Consider the following 21232-nt stretch of genomic DNA (forward strand, 5'->3'; position numbering starts at 1 on the left):
GGTAGAGAATTTGGGAGTGAAGTTGAGCCTAGGAAGAAGGAAGGGGTGGATGGAAGATGTTTTAAGATTTGGTTTTATTTCTCATTATCCTACTCGGATTTGTTTGATAATAAATTAAACTGATTTCCCCAAGTCGAGTCTGTTTTGCCTGTGCCAGTAATCCGTAAGTGATCTCTTCCTGCCCTTATCTCGACCCATGAACCTCTTGTTATATTTTCTCTTCCCTGCCCAGCTGAGGAGGAGGGTGATAGAGTAGCTCTGGTGGGCACCTGCCATCCAGCCAGAGTCAACCCACCACACCAGTGCAGAAAGGCACAAAACACTTTTTTTGGTCAAGTTACCAGCCTTGATTGAGTTATTGCATCTCTGAAGTGGTGGTGCCACCCGTCGCCTGGTAAGGAAGGTGCTGTGCTCACATCAGTCCTAACAGCTGGTGCAGCAGTGGCACAATCACAGTGGCAGCGAAGCCAACAGAGGAGTACGTAACAAACTTATAGGGCACCTCAACTTCCAGTCGTCTCCGAGCTTCCAGGTCACGGATGGGAAACTTGTACCAGTAACCCAGCACACCAAGGACCATGCTCTTCATGAGCCAGCGTGTCAGTAGAAGAACTGAGATCCCTACGAAGAACCTGGCTAGCACAGTCATCATCTTACTGGTGACCAGAGGAGACCTGAGCTGAAAACTTTGGCTGGCGTAGGCTGGCGCAGTGTACTGGTTGTTTAACCAAAATCCCACAGTTGCTCCAGCTGCTGCTCCTAAGATAGTGGTGGTGTCTCCCCTGGTAGGGCTGTAATAGTCTAGTTTGGGGTAGTTGTAACATAAGACAAGAGGCACAACTATGGAAAGCAGTGGACAGAAGGGACTAGTTAACAGCAAGTGATCTATCGTGTCCCACGCAGGGTACAAGAGCATGAGCAGCACAGCTGAAATCAGTGCTCCGCCGATCACGTCCTGCAAAGAAACCACAGTTAAGAACTCTGTGAGACCTGGAACATAAATCAGGCTAAAAAAGACCAGTAGCTGCATCAGTAGGTGCCCAGCAGTGAAATGCCACCCTGAATTCACAGTGATGGCACTATCCATGTGCAGGGACAATCTGAAGCCTGTGCTAAACAAGATGTGACAATCCCTGAACCCAGTTGTTGCCTTGTGCATTGTAGACACATTTTTCCCATGAGCAAGTGTTATTCTCCCCCTCACCTGCTCTCATGTTTTAAGAGCATTCTTCACCTGCAACCTCAGTGGAAAAGGCACTTGCACATCTCCATCTCAGAGCCAACACCATGGCAAATTGCCTTTACGCAAACACTTCCCCTCCCATAATCCTACAAGGACTTTCATCAGATCAGTAGGATTATCACTTGCTTTGCATAAATGGGAAGATGCTGCCCTTTGTCAGAGACAAGCACCCTGCCCAGGAACACAAGCTCCAGGGATGAAAAGCACAGAGCTGTGGGATGTGGCATGTGTGCCATGACTCCTGCCAGCCATGGCGTGAGGTAAGCACTGATGGGCAGGAATACATCAAGAAGAAATTTGTTGTCCAAGTACCTCTGAAATCCAGCTTTCAGTACAGTGCCTGAAGCAAGCACATAGTTAAACCCTAATTTATTAACAGAGGCAAATAAGGTGTTTTGAGAACTTGATTATTGCCAACCACAAAGCTGGGAAGAGAGACAGGAGGTAAGTAACCCCTAACAAAAGCTGCTGTATGAGAGCAGCCAGGTACAAAGCAATAAAACAAGTTCCTCTGTGCTGCTCTCCCAGCATTGCTCAGAGGCAGCAAAGTTTGTACTCTGACCACAAAATGCACTGCAAAAGCTCAAGTTAGTCACAGACAGAAATGTCCTCTTCTCAAGCTTGTATCTTTTTCCACCAAGTCATGACAGCTGAGCATTACCATGCTTGGTCACAGTCTGAAAGTGAATTATTTATGTGAACTTCATTTATAGTGAGGCAGGAACGAGGGGACTTTTTCACGACAGAAATACTTAATGACATGCTGGTAAATGCATTACTCCAGTACAGCTGAACTTCCAGGCAATAGATTCACAGTACATTTGGTTTTAAGTGACTCCTAGAGCCATTTTGCATATTCCTAATACAAATTTCCACTCACATTATTCCCTCATCCATAACATAAGGACAGCCATGGAAGTACACAAAATTGTTCACAAATGTCTAGTATGTAAAATACCATTAGGTGTCAATATTTCACAATAATTCATATTTTGGTATCAATTTTCAGAGGATAACTTTACACATAAAGGCACGCTTTGCATTTTGGCATCAGAACAAAAATGCTGGAGGTTGCTCCCAGCACGGATGCTCAGAAATCCCATCCCCACTCTGTACCTACATTTTTCATACCCCACTGTTTGCCCACCTCATACTAGAAGAAAAAGTCCTTCTCAATCCCCCTCTGCAGGTGATCAAGATGCAAAACTCAAAAGCTGTTCACATGCTTTCCTGTTCCAACTAAAGAGATGTAACCAAACATTAACGTTCCCTAACAAAGGCTTTGCTCAGATTTACCTAGATGACTCCATCGTTTCCTGACCCAGCTGCAGACAATCTCTATTTACAGACCTGATTAAAGCTTTCTGAATTTTATGATCCTCCCCTTCAGTCCCAGTACAGTAACACAGCTGTATTTTTCAAGCAGGACCCACATAACCAGCTGCCCCTGACCAGTGGCTTGTACCAATGGTCTTCAAACTGGGTGCACAAGGCAACCCAATGGGCTGGGGGAGAAACATACTTTTTGCACCACTAATAAGTAAAATAAAATCTATTTATTTTTTAAAACTAGTGCTTATTTTATCTTCATCTTACATTTTGTAGTATGTTTTATAATGCATGTATCAGTACAGTAGTATGTGTATACAGTTCATAAGTAAATACATCTATAAAGGGGGTCAATGTATTTACTGATCAAAAAAAAGCTCGGATGCCAGTGGTGTTCCCCCCATCCACCAAAATATGGGCTTCTCATTTTGGAGACTCCTTACTAGAAGCTGCTGGAGAGCTCAGGACATGCCCAGCCACAGCTGTCAGTGGTGACTCCCTTTGGTCCTGGTACACACAAAGAGGTTTGATCTCCTGAACACCCAGAGGAGTCAGGTGAGTTCAGACCAACACTTTACAAAGACATTTAGCAGTGCAGAATTAATATTTTCCCTCTTTGTCTTTTAAACTAAGGAGATGATGGGATGGCTCCTATTTCTGCCAGAAAAACTGCTTTTCTGGACTCTCCCTGCTGTGCCCCCAGGACTGGGACCAGAGTAGTTCCTGGGGTGGAGCTGCTGTTAGCACTCCCAGGAAGCACATTCTTGCCCATCCAGCTGTGTAAACAGATTAGCCTCTCGCCAAGCCTGCAATTATAAAGGAATTTTTAAATAAGGGCAGGCACGAATTTTGCTCAGGGTGCAGTACTACCAGCAGAACCTAAAACCTCCTGTGCTCCTGCTGGGATGCTTCAGCTCCCTTGGCACAGACGACTGCTGCACAGGCTCCATCTCTCTCCCTAAAAGCCTCCCCACAGCTCAGCCCTGCTCCTCACCCAGTGCCAAGAACCTGTCCTGCTTCAGCACGAGGGAGGCCTCACTCTCAGCAGTTTTAACTGGGGCTGTCAGTTTGCTTTGCCACCCAAAGAACAGGCCACATGGGGTTTCTAATGCTGCAGTCGTTCAGATTGCTTTGCTGTGCTCCAGGTACCTACAGAAAAACAACTGAGGCAAACAGCCAGTTGCAGGTGATGCCTGGGATGCAGGACTGAGGGATTGAAGATGCTCTCTGCCTGTCGCTGGGAGAAGATGACAGCAGCACAGTGCATGGGTACCAACACCACTGCTGCCACCCTTGCAGCTCTTGTAGAGCATAATTCATTTTAGGATTGCAAAAGCTTTCTGAAGGTGAGGCCCTCCAGGCTCTTCCCACTGAAGCTACAGTTGGAATTGCAAACACACACAGAATGTCCCCAAGAATATCAAACCAGCACAAACTACCAAACATGGTGTCACTCAAGCATCTTCCCTGATACTGCCAATCAACGCAAAAATAACACTTTTCCCATTCTGTCTTGTATATGGTCACTTATTGCCCGAATTTCCTTCACATTTTCATTTAGTGTGAGACACTACTCACTCTCCTAAACAGGAAAATCTTATTTGGTTTCCACTCCTAAAGGTTACTTTATTTTATCCTCCAAGGGCTGTACTACAGTGTGTAAAGCAATGTGAATACATTGTGTGTTTATCAGCTTTAAAACATGTAAGATGATTTCAGGATTAATGATAATATTAAAACCCTTGACATACAGCACAGCAAAGGAGCATTGCAGGGGTTCCAGAACATTCCCTCCTGAGCTGGGTGTGATCAGCAACAAATGCATCAACACTGAATTGGGATATCTCAGGGGGGGAAAAATAACTGTTTACAGAAACAACTTTCAGGTTTCTTTCTGGTTGTAAAAAGTGACCTTTTGACTCCTCCCTGTACCCTGCCCACCATTCTGACCAGCACAGGGCACTCTTGTAACTCAGGGCACCTGCAGCACCAAGAAGGTTCTCCCCACATCAGCTGTGGCTCTGGAGGGACCAGCTGCCTCCTCGAGCCCTTGCTGCTGCTGGAGGCAGGGCAGCAGGAGGAGAGCCAGCTCTGCCACTGCAGGGAATGCCAAACCACACAGAGAAATTGGTACTGCTGGCCCTGCAGGGTTCAGAGAAGGCTGACAGCCTCCTCTCCTCCCCCTGCTTTGGGTCTACCCTTGCCTGATGAAGTTCTTCCCAATATGGTTTGCAATAATCTCACATCCTTTTGGGATGCTGTGCACTCACATGAACACTGCCTCTCACCATTTCCAACACAAAGTGACTCAGATGTGCTCCAGCAGCTATGAGTCAGGAAAATTTGGCCCCTGAGCTGAGGCAGGGACCAAAATTTGGACCAAAATTTTAAGATGGAAGGCAAAAGGCTATTTTCTAAAATACAATTCTCTGGGGGAAAAAAAGCAAACAACAAGAACCACCAGTCCTATTTTCTCCAGTTGCTTGCTGACCCTTAAAGATAACCCTGAAACGTTGCAGATCCACTGTTTCAAAATTGTGTCCAAATTTTTGCTCTGCCCTTTCCGGGAAACTCCAGATTGCCTCTCTACCAGGTCCTAAGACTCCATCATTTAAGACCTAAAAAGATAATCCTGCCTTTCTCCTGCTTTTCCACACACGTGGGATATTCTGGTGTTGAGGTGGTGAAGGTGAATTGTTGCAACTAAATTACCCCTCAGCAATGTGAGTGCATTGCTTCCACCCCTTTCTCTGGCTGGGTGATGCTCTCCTGATAACAGCCCAGGCAATGGGTGTTTATTTCCTTTTCCTAAGCAGAGTATTCATTATGTTACAGCTATAATGATGCAGGTAGCTCTCATACCAGCTGACTGCTTCTCCACAAGGCCTTTAATGGTAGTATCTCTTCTACTGACATGACTGTGCTCTCTGAGGCTGCTCCTGATTCAAAAGGAAGGCCAGCAGTGCTGAAATACAGACTGATCTCTAGAGCTGAGACTACAGAAGATGAGCTCCCACACTGGAGCTTCAGCTGCAGCAGAGCAAAATGCAAAGTCCTTGTAGCTCCTCCTCTGGTTCCTCAAACAGGAAAACTTCAGTTACACCAAGTCAGTGGGAATATGTTACCCATTCATTTGCTTTACTGAAATACTATGATTGCTTAATACATAATTATATCCTTTCTAGTAAGACCTCAGTTTAAAATCCATTAGAGGCTCTTTCAGCTTATGTTTTGGCTGAGCTGCTGCTGTGCCTCTGCCCATGGCATCGTGCAGAGCTCAGGGTGGGAGTTATCCCTCAAAGTGTGCAAAACAGCTCTGAACTGCACTTTTTCTCCAAAAGACTTCATCACTGCCAGTGGGACACCAGACCAGTCACTGTGGGTGGCATGATGCTGCAGACAGGGGTTGCATTTGGGCTGCTGTGATCATTGGGCTTTTCCCCAGCTCCATCCCACCACAACATGCACGGGGATGAAGACTCCACTGAATTTGCCCTTTTTAAAGGCAGCATTACTCACATTTCAACTAAAGAGCTTTTTTTATTATTAGCTTATTTTAAAGCCCCTTTTTTATCATGTCAAAGGCACAAAGGACTTTTTCTTCTTTACCCTAAAATCCATCCAAATTTAGAGGGGTCTTTCATTATGATGGACCAGCAAGAGAAGTATGCAAAGAATTTTTACTGATTGACTTAAGGTCACTAGCCAAGAAAGGGTGTCTCCAGCTTCGACCTAAGATATTGTTTTGATCCACTAGACCTCAAAGGGAAGGTCAAGCTATATTTTATAGATAACCTTAATCTCATAAGGGCTTCCTGTCTTACAGTCATCAAGTCTCATTACAAACATAAGTATTACTTAGTAAAAAAGATTCAATTGCTTATGCATGTGCAACCAACAATGCATCTCATACTCCTGCAGGGAAGTATCTAGGAGTTTTTATTTGTACTTGGGAAGCAAGACCACCCCTCTGACTATGATATAGAATAGATCAATAATGTTTCTTCTTGTCAGGAAGGAACCAGCTACTGTGTGATCACAGGTACACTGAAATCTGTTCCCAAAGCAGGACTGATGTCTCTAAGCAACTGTGCCCAACAAGTCCGTCAGAGAAAGTCACAGATATTTTATGATTATTTTCAGACAAAGTATTTGTGCATTTCAGTCCTTTGAGAATTAATTCATTTCCTTCCAACTGAAAACAAGAAACTTGTCATATATTTTTAAATTCCTTGTCCCTGTATGGTAACAGGAGACCTGTTGTCCCTCCAAGGGGGACAGACTCACTTGTCATGGTTTACTCTTGTGACTCACCAACCTGCAATTGCTCCCCTGACACTCCCAGGCTAACCCAGCCCAGAGTATTTCTTGCTGAAAACAGTGATACTATTGCACAAAAGGCTTATCTGAGGAGCAGCGTCAGTTGCTCAAGCACATTCCTCGCAATTAAAATTTCAAAATAGAGGACTACAAATGAGATGCCACCCGACCTCACCCGGCTCCTCAACCCCCGCACTCTGCTGCCTTCCAAGTGCTATAAATCATTCCCCTGGGGACACAAATAGCAATAGCCTGAGGGTTTCCTCACAGCTCCTTTGAATGTACAGCCTGAAATCCAGTGGCACAAATCTTAGATTCCCGTGGTGGCACAGCCAAGTCAGGTCATACATCACTTGAAGAGTGGGAGATGGGAACTGCTGCAGAGCTGGAGGCATGACCAGCATGGGGTGGTGCAGGGCATCCTTACCAGGACTGTGTGCATCCCCGTGTAGAGCCTGCTGAGACACACCAGCGTCGAAAACACAAATGCTGCCACCAGGCCAAGTTCAAATGGATACTGTGAAAAGGGGAAAAAAAGTTAGATACACCCATTACATCAAGCAGTTGGACTGCCATAAGGATCTCATGCTGGGAAGTAGCTCCTGAGCTGTACTTTCTCACAGAGGTTAATGTGACCTGAGACCTCACATCAGCCAACATGCAATCCTGCCAGAAGGTCGTTCCATTGGTGCCTGCTCTTGTGAAGATCAAGTCTCAGGGTGGGGAACCCTGTGAAACAGATGGCATTTGCAGAGTTGTTCCCTACAATATCTACCTGCAAAATCCATGGGAGTGCTAAAAGACCTTAAGGAAAAAGGCACAGCATATTGTATAAGCGATGCCTGAGGTTGCACTGCAGCCTCAGCTCAGCTGAGAGGATCATGACAGCTGCAGAGCCTGACCAGAAGTGTAATCAATAGTCCTCGAGCACTGGTCTGGGGGGAAAGAATCAATGTCTGGGCTGAAACCACAATCCAGCTATTAGAGCAGTCAGGACCACTCTTCCCTGCGGCACTTAAAGGTTTAATCATCTTCTTATGAAGCTGTTTTTGCTAAATTCCCATCTGAGTTGCCTATGAACATGGAAAGAAGCATTTATTTAAATAAATCAACATTTAAAAAGGAAAAAACCTCCCCACATTTGGTAAAGAATAAGCTTAACATATTAGCCCTTAATCCACTCATTCAAATCCTGAAACCAAGTGGGCTGCTGGGCTCCTTTCAGTTCATAAAGGAGATTTTTCTGTAAAAAAATAAACCAACTCAAAATATAAATAAATGCAACTAATTCACTCAATTTGACACAAAGGCTCTACCTTCTGTCAGAAGCTGATGACTGACCAGAGTGGCCACAGGTCAGTGCAAAAATGCTTCTGTGGAAATGTTAAGCATAAGAACTCTCTTCTGACCCTTTCCCCCAGCATACTCTGGCTCCTTGAATAGAGAGCTCAGCCCCAGCTGCAGATGTCACTCCCAGTTCATAAAACACTATTTTTCCTCACCTCTCTAAGCCTTTGGAGGATTTACACCCACTTTACTCCCCCCTCAGCAGGCAGCCTGGGAGCTAGTCCAGATCAGTAATTGATGACTAGGGCAGCTTAAGAAGATAGCAGTATAATGTACTGGGAGATTTTTCCTTCTTAATAGAGGCAATTAAATCATTTAATTATTTGACAGCAGCTTTATTGTTTCATGGCAGTTTCTAAGAAAGCCTGTGAAGGGCTGCATGTCCCACTGGTCACTTGTTGATTGGGGAGGAGGAAAAGATCCTGCTGTCCAGGTCTTCTTGGCAGCTCTGACACATGGGACGGCTCTGGCCTTCCAGATCTGACAAATATCCCATCTTATGGCTCCATCTCCTTGTCCTCATCCCACTGTCAAGCTGCTCTGACCAGTGACCAGGGAGAAGGAGGCTGACAGCACAGCTTTGGGCACAACTGACCTGCTCATTTGTCCCTGTGCTCGGGGCAGGAGATGCTCTGCAGCTGGGACTGGAGGATTCTGTAAGTTAAATTATTGCAGAGCTCTTGGTGTAATTCAGAGATATTCATTCCTATGAGTTACAGTCCCAGGACACAATTACCCATCTTTGTCCCTGCACACAGTTGGCACTGCAGGGAGGACACCTAGGACCCCCTGGCTGCATTGTGAGCCCACTTGGTTACATGGATTTATCTTTGAAATACCCAGAGGGCAGACCAACATACTTAAATACAATGCAGGCAGGAAGTTATTACTGCTAGAGTACAGGAAATACATGCTTGGATGCATAAAATGAAATGAAAACAACCATCATGAAGAAATGAGTTTCCAGGAAATAAACCTTTTAGAAAAATAATGAGGGAAAATAATGATGAGACATCCCCAAGCAGCCTACAGCTCAGTGCAGTGAAATTGCTGTCACTTCTCTGACAATCAGGCTCCCAAATCATACTGTATGCTGCTAGAGCCAAGGGATTTGCAAGGATGCTTTTCCTTGCACACAGAGAACAGGTGACATAGAGCTTTCCTGGGGAGCCAGCACATCCCAGTGTGCAGCACTGACTTGGCAGGCACAGGGTGGGCACAAAATGCAGGCACTGGGCACCTTCTCTCCACTGTCGCCTTGTGTGCAAACCACAGCAAACCCACCAAACCACAGCAGGGCAGGGCAGCCCACCAGCACCTCTGAGCAGGGCTCATGTGAAAGAAAGGAGATGTACACTCAATTTCTCTTTGTGTCTACTCTCAGCCAACTACAGGCAACCACAGGAAAGAACACACATCTGAAAATAAGTACAGAACTCCTCTGGAAGTGGCAACAACTTTGGATTTGCTAGATTTATGTAGCTTTCTGGAAGCAGACACAAGCTTTTCTTTTTTATAGATATTTTCTTTTTCTTGTTTTGTGTCCCCTACCTTGTACTGCTTCATGGTTGCAGTGAAAAAGGAGAAGGAGATGGCAGTGGCTGCCATGGCATGGGTGGATGGCATCCCATACTCAGCATTTGTCCTCATTTCCAGCTTGACCACAGGTGGTGAGAGGGGCCGAGGCCACTTCAGGATGTCCTTGGAGACTTGGCCTATGTACATCACTATCTGGGGACAGGAAAGGCCACAGGGCTGTCAGTCAGCAAGGGCAATCCCCACACAGCCCACCCAAGAACCACTTGTATTTCTCTGCTTTGTCCTGCAAAATCCACCCCCTCCCCAAGCACAGAATTTATCCCCTGAATTATTAAAGGGGTTTCCATTAGCTCGGTCAGGGAAGGAAGCGATGGCTTTACTGCTCTGTGTGGTAACCTGATCAGAAGTGGGACCAAGAGGAGGGTTGGCTGACAAGATGCATCAATACAGGACAGTGTGAGACAGACAGCTGGCTCCCACCCCATGCCAGAGAAGTTTAAGTTTCCTCCTTATCCCTCCCAGCCCCTCTCCTGCAAAGCAAACACTTTTAAGAGATTTTTTTCCACCACCACCCTCAAATCACTGCCTTGCCCAGCCATGCCCCTTCCAGCTGCATGCAGCAGCCCTCTGAGGACAGCACCAGCTCCCCCATTCCCAGCAGATCCCACTCCACAGGATGGGATCCCTGCTGGGATGCACCACCCGTGTGGTCATTAAATGACAACTTTGGCATCCTCAGAGAGGCAGCAGGGGGAAAACTGGACAAGTAACATGAGTACCAGTTCTCCTAAGTCCCCAGTAAAAGGCTTTTGTGCCCTGCTTGGGGCACCAAAGGTCTAAGCAAAGGCTCCATTAATCAGCTCCTGGGCACAGCAACACTACTTCTAGGGGGAAACATCACATTCTCAGGTAAGCAATGGATGCAGAGGCAAGAGGAAAAGCTCAGCATCTCTGAGAGGTGCAGCCCATCCAGTCATGCCCAGGGCACCCACAGTGCTGACATCCTCTGCTCCTCAGCATCCTCTTCCCAAAGACTGCAGGCTTTCTGCATCCACAGTGAGAAGGACTGCGAAGAGTCAGCCAGGCTATCCTGGAGGATGTATTTGCTTCCTATTGCTACCCTCCTCCTTTTAGATAGCATGTCAAACATAGGCAAAGCAAGCTTTTCAAAACAAAGCAACTCTTTGTCCCATTACTTTTTTAATAGAAAAATCAGATTAACTGATGTCTACCATGAAAGCTTACTTGGTGTGCGAGACGACTCGCTGTTCTGCTTCTCACACTTCCAGTAGCAAAGGAGGGGTCTTAAAATAACATCCTTCCCATGCTGGTGTTAGCCATATGCTAGAACAGCAACACGATCATCCACTGCCACATTTGTCACCAGCCACATTGCATCCCTCTCTCCCACCAGCCATTTAAAAATGGTTTCATATTAAAAGAAACACCTCAGGATTCAGGATTCACAAGGCAGGACCAGGAAAAAGCCAAAAGTCACATTCCTTCATTCCTCTCTTTACAGCAAAGCACAAGCTGCATAGAGTGCTAGACTTCCAGCCAGCACCAGAGCCTGGAAAAATGACTCCTAGTGCCTTTGCATCCTTTATCCCTCATCATGTCAGGACGTTACTGCCTTATTATCAGCACCAGGTGTGACATGCCTGGCTGCTCCTAAGGACACATGGGGCATACAGCAAATACCCTGCCCCAGACTGTTCACAGTAAACAAAAGCTCAAGGAACAAATGTGTTTTAAAAAACACTGTGTGGGTTTATTTGGTTAGTGCCATCAGTTTCCAAATGGATGCAGACACATCTTTGGAACTTAATTAAGTTCCAGAGTTGAAAGCAAAATTACTCTCTCCAACAGAACATAAAACATTGAGGCTGCCATTCGTGATACCATCTGAGAGGCAAGGTAGGACGAGCCAGATGATCAGCAGTCCTCTATAATAATGACTTCCACTTGTGGAAGTATTATTAGTGCTAGTACATAAGAGCACTATAGAAAAGGAAATGAGTCATCTCTGAAATGAAGGCTATGCTAGGACTCCTTTGATGGTGAAAAACAGGCTGAATGCTGGAGGTGGTATGGGTAAGCAAAAAAAACCAGGCATCCTCACAACAGCCTCCTGCCTAGCATTCCAGATAAAATTCTGGCCCTTCTACTTTTAAAAAACACATACTGTATAGACAGTAAGGGGAGGTGACATGAAGGAATCCAAAATACTCTCAGACTAAGCACTGTTCTCTGAAGCACTAGACCTTTGCTTACCTTATCTGGATACTGTGCACGTGGCTTTACACACAATGTCCTGGATTATTGGAGAGAAGCAGCAGTTGTGGGTGCAGTAAAACACCCCTCACCAGCTAAACTGGCAAGCTTCCCTAAGAGGTGAAAGATGGCAAGTACATCATTGCTCAGCCACAAGCAATAACAAAAAAAAGCATCCCAAAGTAGGAGGCCACCAGGACACCATGGGGATGTGATCACTACATGACAAGTACTTTGCAGAAACACACTTAGAGCATTACATTTCATTGTAGGCTGTATCTGGATTGCACTCTGCTGTGGCTCTCAGCTTCTGAGGAGAGTATGCATCTATTTTGGCAAAGTGGCATACTCTCTTCTCAAGCCACATTTCATTATTTCCTGACCCCATTTCTCAATTATTTTGGATTCGCTCTCTAACAGTCCCCAGAAAGAAAACAAGTAGCCTGAAACTTGCAGCCTGTAACCAGCTTTTATCATCCTAGCAGATGAGAAAATCCCTGCAATAAACTTCGTAAAACATAAACATGGAAGCACTGGAAAGCAGAAGGGAGATGGATAGCTGGACCTGGAGGACAGGCTGAAGATCAGCACAGAGCTAAGCCTCAGGTACTTGTGAATTACCTATTTGTTCAATGCTGAAAAGCTCTGATGACCCTGGAATAAGTTTAGCATGGGCAGAAATTATTACCCTGCATGTGGACCAGCAAGCAACTCAGGACTGGCCAGGTTCACAGAACTGGGTAATTTCCCATGATTTGCAGCCTGCCCTTGGTAAGCCAAACCATGCACCCACGATGGATTTGGACAGACACAAAGGAGGGTGGATTAAGGCTTGTCCCAGGAGCATGTCACCACGTAGCAGCTGATCAGGGTCAGACTCAAACCATGCTCCATTCCAAAAGTTTTTCTGTACAACAAATGCAAGCAGCGTTAAAAAAAATACTCGGGTAAAGACTTCTTGCCTGTTCCCCTCTCAGATAATTTTTTTCTTGCTATACTGTAAGCAACTTAAGATCAAGAATTTCCTCAAGCTCTGGGTCCTACCAGTACAGCAGTGGTGGCCTGTGCTGTGTGAGGGCAACAGCAATCCTTTAAAGTAAGCCAGGACATCAGGTGAGGGAAAGGCAAAGCTATATTGCCACTTTGGGCCAAGAGCATTACGTTTTACTACACAAAGGCAATTGGCAGTTGCCATAGCAGCATGACAGCCTCTGTAGTCTTTTTCTGAGAGCTTCCTCTTATTTTGCTCTGAGTCATATACTGGTCTGTCTGCAAAAATACATCCTCACCTGTGCCTTTGTACCAGGGTAAACAAGACGAATCTATCTTTGTGTTTTAACAGTTCTCTGTTGAACAGTCATAGAATCAAACTCAAGGCATTAGTACCCACACAGGTGCAGATGCCAATGCAGTTTGTGCCAACAATCACAGGAGTTCCCTGTGGAGGGGCTGTTCCCCCCCACCCCGAGCATCACAGTCCCATAAAGTGACCTTCACATACCTCTGGTATTGTGTCAACCATCGAAGAAGAGGTTTTGCTCACCTGCAGGTGGTGTCTGGCATTTGCAAAGGTTTTCCACCACTCCTCTTGCATTTGCTGTGGGCAGCACACCCGTGGCAGAAAGCAAGAGTGCTGCAAGCAGATTTACCACCACGGTGCAGGCACGCACGAAGGTAGGCAGACACATAGTCCAGCCAGTTCTGTAGGCAGAGGCACAGCCCTGGTGCCTCAGGGTGCAATTCCCTGTGTAGAACCATCCCAAGGCAGCTGCCTGGACCCTGAGCCTGGCAGGATTTAGGAAAGAGGCTGAGTGCTGCAGGTGTGCTGTATGTGTGCATTCTTCACCATCCCTCCCCTGCTTCAGCCTCTGCACAGGGACAAACACACCTGAGCCTCCCACAGGCATGTGAAGGTCAGGAGGAGCAATTCTTTTTGTATTCTGTAATAGTTCAGCTAGCATTGGGAATCAGAACATCTTTATTTTCAACTTCTGATTTTCCAGCTCTCCTATCAGCGCTATTGATCTATTAAAAGGACAAGATGAAATCCTAGAGAAGACATGGGGTCAAATAGCATTGGTGACTTGTTTCCTGAGACTCACAGTGTGGCAGCCTGACTTTGAATCTGCTATTTTGGCTCTGAAATAGAAACTCTATAACCTGGCTCTAGAAACCCTGGCCTGCAGTACTCTGTGTCGTCTTCCCAGAAAGGAAATTTACAGTTTGAAAATGATGTTGCTTTGGTTTCTTTCATAACCACTATGCACTGATAGGAGTGACTGAGCACATCAGGGAAAAAAAAAAAAAAGAAGGATGCACTATTAATAAACTGGCATTTGCAGGAGATTAGTCAAGCAGAAGCAAAGACTATGTGGTTGCCGAGGCAGGCATGACTTTGATTTACCATACAGAAATTAAACCAAGCACCATTCACAGCTTCTATTCTCAGCATCCCCAACTAAAGCCTAAGTGACCAGATAAACACCACAGCAGATATTAGCTGTGACTGTGTCCCTCGGGCATCACTCAGTTCACAGCGAAAGAGGAGGGCAAGGAAGAGCACATTCTCATGGAGATACTCCTCCTACCCCCACATCAATGCCAAGAGCCAAGGCTTGGCTGCAGAAAAACACACCATGAAGTCACTGAGAGGCACTGTTGGTCCTTCAGCCTGGCAGCAGCCCACATGGAGAAAACCCTGTGGAGCAGAGGAGCTCCAGGCACTCCCAGCCTGGTGGGCCCTAAGGACCCTCTGATTGTGTCCTCCCCCCATCCTCTCCCTGCACCTCCATCCTCTCCCTGCATGCAGAGATGTCAACAGCAACTGCAAGGCTGGTGTCCTCCTTAAGGCTTTATGGGAGAGTGCAGCTGGCTGTGAGAGCTCAAGCATCTTCCATTTCCAGCATGATGATTGTTTTCCAGAAAATACATCAATCTTGTGCTAGCTGCACAGGAACTTTACGTGTTTACCAAGGGTTTGGTCAGGCACAATAGGACATTCAAGGTCACACTGAGCTGGTGAGATTCTCAAACACTTGGGCTGTCCCAGCCACAGTGGGAACAGCAAATGCAAGAGGCAGGTTTCCAGCACACCACAAGCAGCACAGCATGCACATCACAGCAAGGGACAGCAGGAGATAGGGAGAGGGAAGAGACAGCACAGACAGCTTCCCCAAAATAAAGAGATAAATATGGAATAAGGACTTTGTCTCAATTCAGACCTCAGAAACACAAAACTAGAACGTCAGCAGAACCTCATGCTTCCAGAAGTACAAACAACACCCTAGCACGTTCACTCTGTCTTTTAAAGAAGCCTTTGGACAAAAACTATGTGTTGTAGTTGACTATCTTACAATGGACTTAAAGAAGGAAATTCTTACTTCAAGGAAAAAGTACTGTCACATTGATCTGGTTTGTCATCTAACACCTAAACCTGGGAAACTGCTACACCTAGTAGATCTAGTGAAATAGAAAAGGTTTCCAATTTAAGCTTCAGCTTCATGATTCACAGCTGGCCTCTGTTATGAAAGTCTCACTGGCACTTTTTCTTCAAGGGTAGAGTACAGCTACCAGCACATCCAAAATTCCCTTTCAGTCAACACTTTATCAACTTGCACATAGCATTTTCTTGTATGGGCCATTTATTTTTGTATTCTGACATTATGCAGTCACTTACATGCCTGAATACAGTTTCACATGCTCTTGTGAAGGGTAATACAGGGCACTTTAAAGAGCTTGACTTGCAAGTGACTATGTTTATCAGCTGTTCCAGGCTTGTTTTGGTGAAATGTGGCAAAAGCACTAAAACTAACAAACACATAAGAATCATTAAGCCCAACGTTTGCTTCGAAGGGAGTTGTCAAACCAGTGCCCAGGGATTCAATCACCACACAGTAATGTCAGTGGCATCATGATTGCAGGTAAACTCCTGCTGGTTAGGAAATGCCTTGTCACCCTGAAAGAGACTTCAGAGCTCATAATTCCTTAGTGACTGGGTGCTGACAGCCTTTGGAATACTGATCCTCCGAGAAGCAAGATGGGAAGCCATGGATTCAGACCCAGGACCTTCTCAGACTTGCTGGAGATGTCCACACCCAGCACAGCTCGAGGAGCCCGGAGGGGCACACACAGCCTGGTAGGCAGAGCTTGGCATCAGCAGCATCAGCAGCCACCCAAACTCTGCCTTCCCTGAGTCAGCAGCTTATCACTGTCACATGCTGACAGCTTCCACACCTGCCCCAACAAAGTCCATGCGGGCCAGCTCCTGTGTATATTGTATGAATTAAAGCTTTATGGTCTATAAAGAGGTGTGGATACCCTGAAAAATAAAAACCAAGAACAAAATAAATTTCCAGGTATGCTGAATAGCAAACTGAAACTAATTTTTTCCCAGGTGTCTATTTTACCTCTGAAATTCCCCACTCAAATAAACTTTTCAAACCTGAAGCAGTGCAGAAAATAATACAAGAGCAAGCTACAACTCCACAAATAGCCAAAACCAAAGTGAATTTTCACCTCTTGAGCTGTGTGGTAGATTTAAAGCACATTTGGAGGCTGTTTCGTGTGAAGTTGGCACTTCCTGTTGAAGTCACAACAGTCACAGACATCAAAGCCTCATATGTGCAGGTTCAAGAGTGTTTATTTCAAATTGCTGAAGAAGAGAAGCAAAGACACCAGGGAACCTTCAGCACTGCTCAGATGGTTCAGGCAGTTATTTCCTCTGTGTATCTACAAAGGTAAAGCCTACATATATACTGTGAATCCTCAAAGGAAAGGCACCTTAGAAGCCCAAGATGCTGCTTTAAGCTTCCAAAGCACCTGGAAGTGACCAGCCAGCATTTCCTAGAGCCACCCACCTAAACAGAAAAGCACAAGCAGCTGGTTTTGGTGACCCAGGGCTAGAGAAGGCATCCCAGGGGACCAAGGCCACTCCTCTTCTGCTGCTGAAATAAACTCTCTTCATAATTTTTCCTACTGCCCTTCACCCTTCTAGAGCTATTTCACAACCTTTGGGTTCAATGTAACTTATTTACGACTGTCTTAGGCATGTTTCTTCTTGTGACTGTACTTTTATTTCAAGAAGCTCCTTCCTTCCCCTGGTGTTTGCAGCCATCCCCATTCTCTCTCCAGCTTCATTTTGCTAGGGACTTATCTAAGCTTTCAGTCTCTGCTCAGAAAATAGCCTGTTCCTTAATCATCCCTGGCCCTACTCCAGTTTGAAATTAGCTTTCTCAAATGGGGGTGACTGGCTCTGCATAAACTATTACAGATAAGATGGCAGGAAGGCTTTGTAAACAGTCTTAATACTGCTTGAATTTTGAAGGGAAGAAACTTGCTTGATTCATGCTGGGACATTGCCACTGTGGTTTCCAACTTGCAGTAGAAACTCACAGGTCTAAGTCCCAAATAGCACAAAACAAAGTACCACCCTCAGCACCACTCTATTTCTCCAGTGCTCCTGGATAAGCTCAATTCTCCCAGCTGATGGTCTTATCCTCTTTGTCACCACCATCCCTGCCAACTGTGCTCCCAACATACCCATGCACTTCACACCAGGGTCATGAAGAGGTCATTGCTGGTCTACTCACTCTCCCTGCTGAAGAGCTTCACTAACAGCCTCTCCTCATCCTGAACATCCCCTTTAATGGGGAACTACTACTACTACCACTTTCTCCTTAGGGCTCTCCCTTTGACACCAACTCCTTTCCCCAATGGGTAAGAGCTTCCTGCAGAACATGCCTGGGTGCTGCACTTGCTCCTTCATGGCCTTCCCAGCCTTCCACTGGCAGCAGTTGTCAGAGACTATCAGGCAACCTGGATTTTTGCTTTTATCTAATGCTCTTCTCAGCCCCACCTCATCACCATCCACTGAGAAGCATTTCTTCAAAACTCTGGATTGGACAGAGCCTGTGGATCTGCACTCCTGCTCTCTGCTGTGTCACCAGACATGTGTCCTTCCAGTGCTATTGCCAAAAACCTCCCAGTCAGTTAAAAGCACAGCTTTTTCACCACTGACACCTTGGTGTTTCCCATGCAGCTAAACTAATTGTGCTGTCACATACATGACCAAGGAGTCTAAGACCAGGTTGAGCAACCTGGTCTAGTGGAAGGTGTCCCTGCCTATGGCAGGGGATGGGAACTAGATGATCTTTAAGGTCCCTTCCAACTCAAAGAATGATATGATTCTATAAGACAGACTGCCAGCTCTCACCATACCATAAATGCCAGTTCCTGCTCACAGTCTTCTCACCAGAAACTAACCCACCCAGCTGAGCTTGCCATGGCATTAACACATGTCCTGCACAGACATTTTTAGCCGTTTCACAATTACATATAATTAACACGTTTTAAAGATACAGATTGTTGCAAGCCTGTATATTTAAAACAGCTTCCCCTTTTCAGTATGAAATGCAACCCCACAACTCCCTCAGTAACTGGGAAAATAATAATAATCCTAATATCTCATGCTTGAATACTCTCATTAAAGCAGACTAGATCCGGCCAGTACTCAGATGAACTCCTTGCAAGGAGAAGGCAAGAAAAATGTGCAGAAAGGCATGCAAGGAGCTCTAAAGAGTGATTTTTCTGAGCAATATGCAAACCCAGAAGGCAGTGACTACCAATTATCATCTTCTGTGGCACGTTTCCAGAAGCAGTAGGTGTATTCCTGGCCAAAACCCAGCTCTAATTATACAGTGTCCACCTACTTCTAAATTTCACTTGCCAGTTATTTTTCATGTTTTCTTTATGAAGTGCATTGACTAGGGTTACTGGCACAGAGCAACCAATGCCTTCTGCCCAAGTCCAGGTGCATTTGAAGCGTATGACCCAATTCAAATTGCTTTTATTATTTGGTCAAGAGACAGAACATTATTTACCAGAATTGACTAAATCATAGAGAAGCTTCACTGTAAAGAAACAAAGCTAAGTATGACATCCAAGTTTTTACCAAGCTTCAATTTCTTAAATCAGTGTAGATTGACAGCTAAACCTCCAGGGTCTGTCATCTGCCAGAGATGCTCCATACCTCCCTTGAATGTTCTAAAACGGTCTTTGGGCAACAAAGATCTGATCAATACCAAGATAAACAATGTCAGTAACAAAACAATCATTCCCAAGCTGAAGTGGCTGGTTATCTACTGTTTTTTCAGTGTCAGAATGGAAATACATTATACTGGATACCCCAAACTGCATTTGTGAAGGTTGAAGCAATGCTGAACCCAGTTAGTTTGGGAATGCTCTTATGTTAACAAAAAACAATGCTTTTAAGTCTTAGCCTTCAATAGGGAATCTGATTCCACCCTCTCCCATCAAATAACTGCAGAAGCACCTGCTCATTCCACTGCAGCCTGCACATCCCCTTCCCATCAGACTTACAGTAATTTCAACTGAGCCAGAACTATATGAAGAAGTTATGCAGAAGAAATCGGAATAAGAGACAGATTTTCCTAAAGGGATGCAAAATGATCCTTAAAATACTATGACACATTGAGAAGGAAGTGTTTTCCCAACTGTTCTGTGCAAACCTTATCAAAAGCAGCTCAATCGGTGATTGGGCTTAAAAAAAACAAGTCAGTCCAAGATTTGACAGAGATGAACAGACACTCTGCATCAGCTCATGCCTCTCACCTCTTCTCTCAGCATCACAATGCCTCTGATTCCTGAACATGCTACTTACATATAAACAGTGTTGGTGTTTCTTTGTTTGAAGGGTGATTCTTATTCTGAAATATTCATTTGCTATGGAGACAGAATTAACATCTAAATTCATCATAGAAATACTTACAGACCAAACAATTATCATTCTTCTAGACACAGAGTGATCTATAGTCCAGTAAGTAAATGGAAGGAAAGTGATATAAAAAATCTCTTCACCCAAAGCAGCTGAAAACTTGAACAAGTAGTAGTAGAAGTAGTTCTTCACAATATACTTCTGTGCATAACCCTGGAAACGAGAGAATTTTACAAAGTTTTAGTGACTTAGAAAAGGATAGCAAACATTTATGATATTTTAATTGCTACAGTTCCCAGTCTTAGAATCATAGGATTTAAGGGTTGGAATGGACCTTGCAGATCATCTTTTCTGCAGATCATAATTTTTTCTCACACCCAGCCTAGGCTTTCCCTCCTTCAGTTTCAGCCCAAAAAGTCCTTAAACCAAACAATTTATTATAACGAGTGTCAAGAAATGAAGTACAACTTCTATACTAAAATGAAGACTAGAGTAATAGCTCAATTACATTTCCTGCAGAGCAGAAATCTATTCAAACTAATTAAGGTAGCAGTCACACTGACAGATTTTCAAGGGATCAGATCAGCCTTTCCTCCCAGGTAACCAAGTGTACTTCATAAACAGTTTCGAAATCTGCAGACAAAGTCACCATTTCTTTCACTGCAAATGTGTTTTGAGATGAAAAACATCAAGAGCAATTACTGAACCATTTAAAATTTGCCTCATTATAGCAAAGTCCCTGAAATTTGCTGCCAGATGCTACTGACAATAGCATCTCCAGCACTGCCCTCAACACTGGGCTCTTCCATGTGCCTGGAAATCCGTGCTCCCTACAGTGGGATGCTCATTGGATCACCCCATGGCTGTAAGCTACAGCCTCTGCATGGGACTGGGCTCAGCAGCTGCAGCAGCATGAGCAGATCCAGGGGCAAACAAGGCTGTGAGCTGGCAGAGAGAAGGCTTGCCCACTTGGCCCTGTCACCACCAGATTTTCACTCCAAGATCTTTAAATAACAATGACTAGATTGTCTCTTTAATAATTTCCAGCAGGTACATTGCAAACAGTGACACTTTAGCACTTTACTTATTCATTTTATTAAGCTGGAGATTTTATTTTTCTCTGGATCTGGCAGCTAGATGATGTCATTAGATGTACCCCATCTAACACGCTCTTCTAAAAGGTGACACCCAGCCCTCCAGAGAAGTGCCCCCCCGTCCCTCGAATGCTGGGAAGCCACAGAACAGCACACATTGCCATTGCCAAGTGGCAATGACTTTGGACACTTTGGCCAAAGTGTCTAGAAAAGGTTTGCTGCTGCTCTTTGGGACTAGGACACCACTAAAAAGCCTCTCTGTTAGCAGGAACAACATGCAAGTGAATCACATTTTATAGAACACCTCTACACTTCAGGAAAAAAGGGATATATATATGTGTATATATATAATAT

At 45.0% G+C, this 21232-nt stretch overlaps 1 protein-coding gene across 1 annotated transcript; it reads right to left on the reverse strand.

The window, feature by feature from the left end:
- Window positions 1-412: 412 nt before the first annotated feature.
- Window positions 413-19997, reverse strand: SGPP2 (sphingosine-1-phosphate phosphatase 2; the record flags this gene model as incomplete). Its single annotated transcript, XM_009074417.1, has 4 exons — window positions 413-955; window positions 7320-7409; window positions 9791-9970; window positions 19839-19997. Coding segments are annotated over 4 exons (972 nt in total), but the record flags the coding sequence as incomplete, so codon positions are not given.
- Between the last annotated feature and the right edge of the window lie 1235 nt (window positions 19998-21232).

The sequence above is a fragment of the Acanthisitta chloris genome, unplaced genomic scaffold (assembly GCF_000695815.1).
Source record: "Acanthisitta chloris isolate BGI_N310 unplaced genomic scaffold, ASM69581v1 scaffold13055, whole genome shotgun sequence".
NCBI lineage: Eukaryota > Metazoa > Chordata > Aves > Passeriformes > Acanthisittidae > Acanthisitta > Acanthisitta chloris.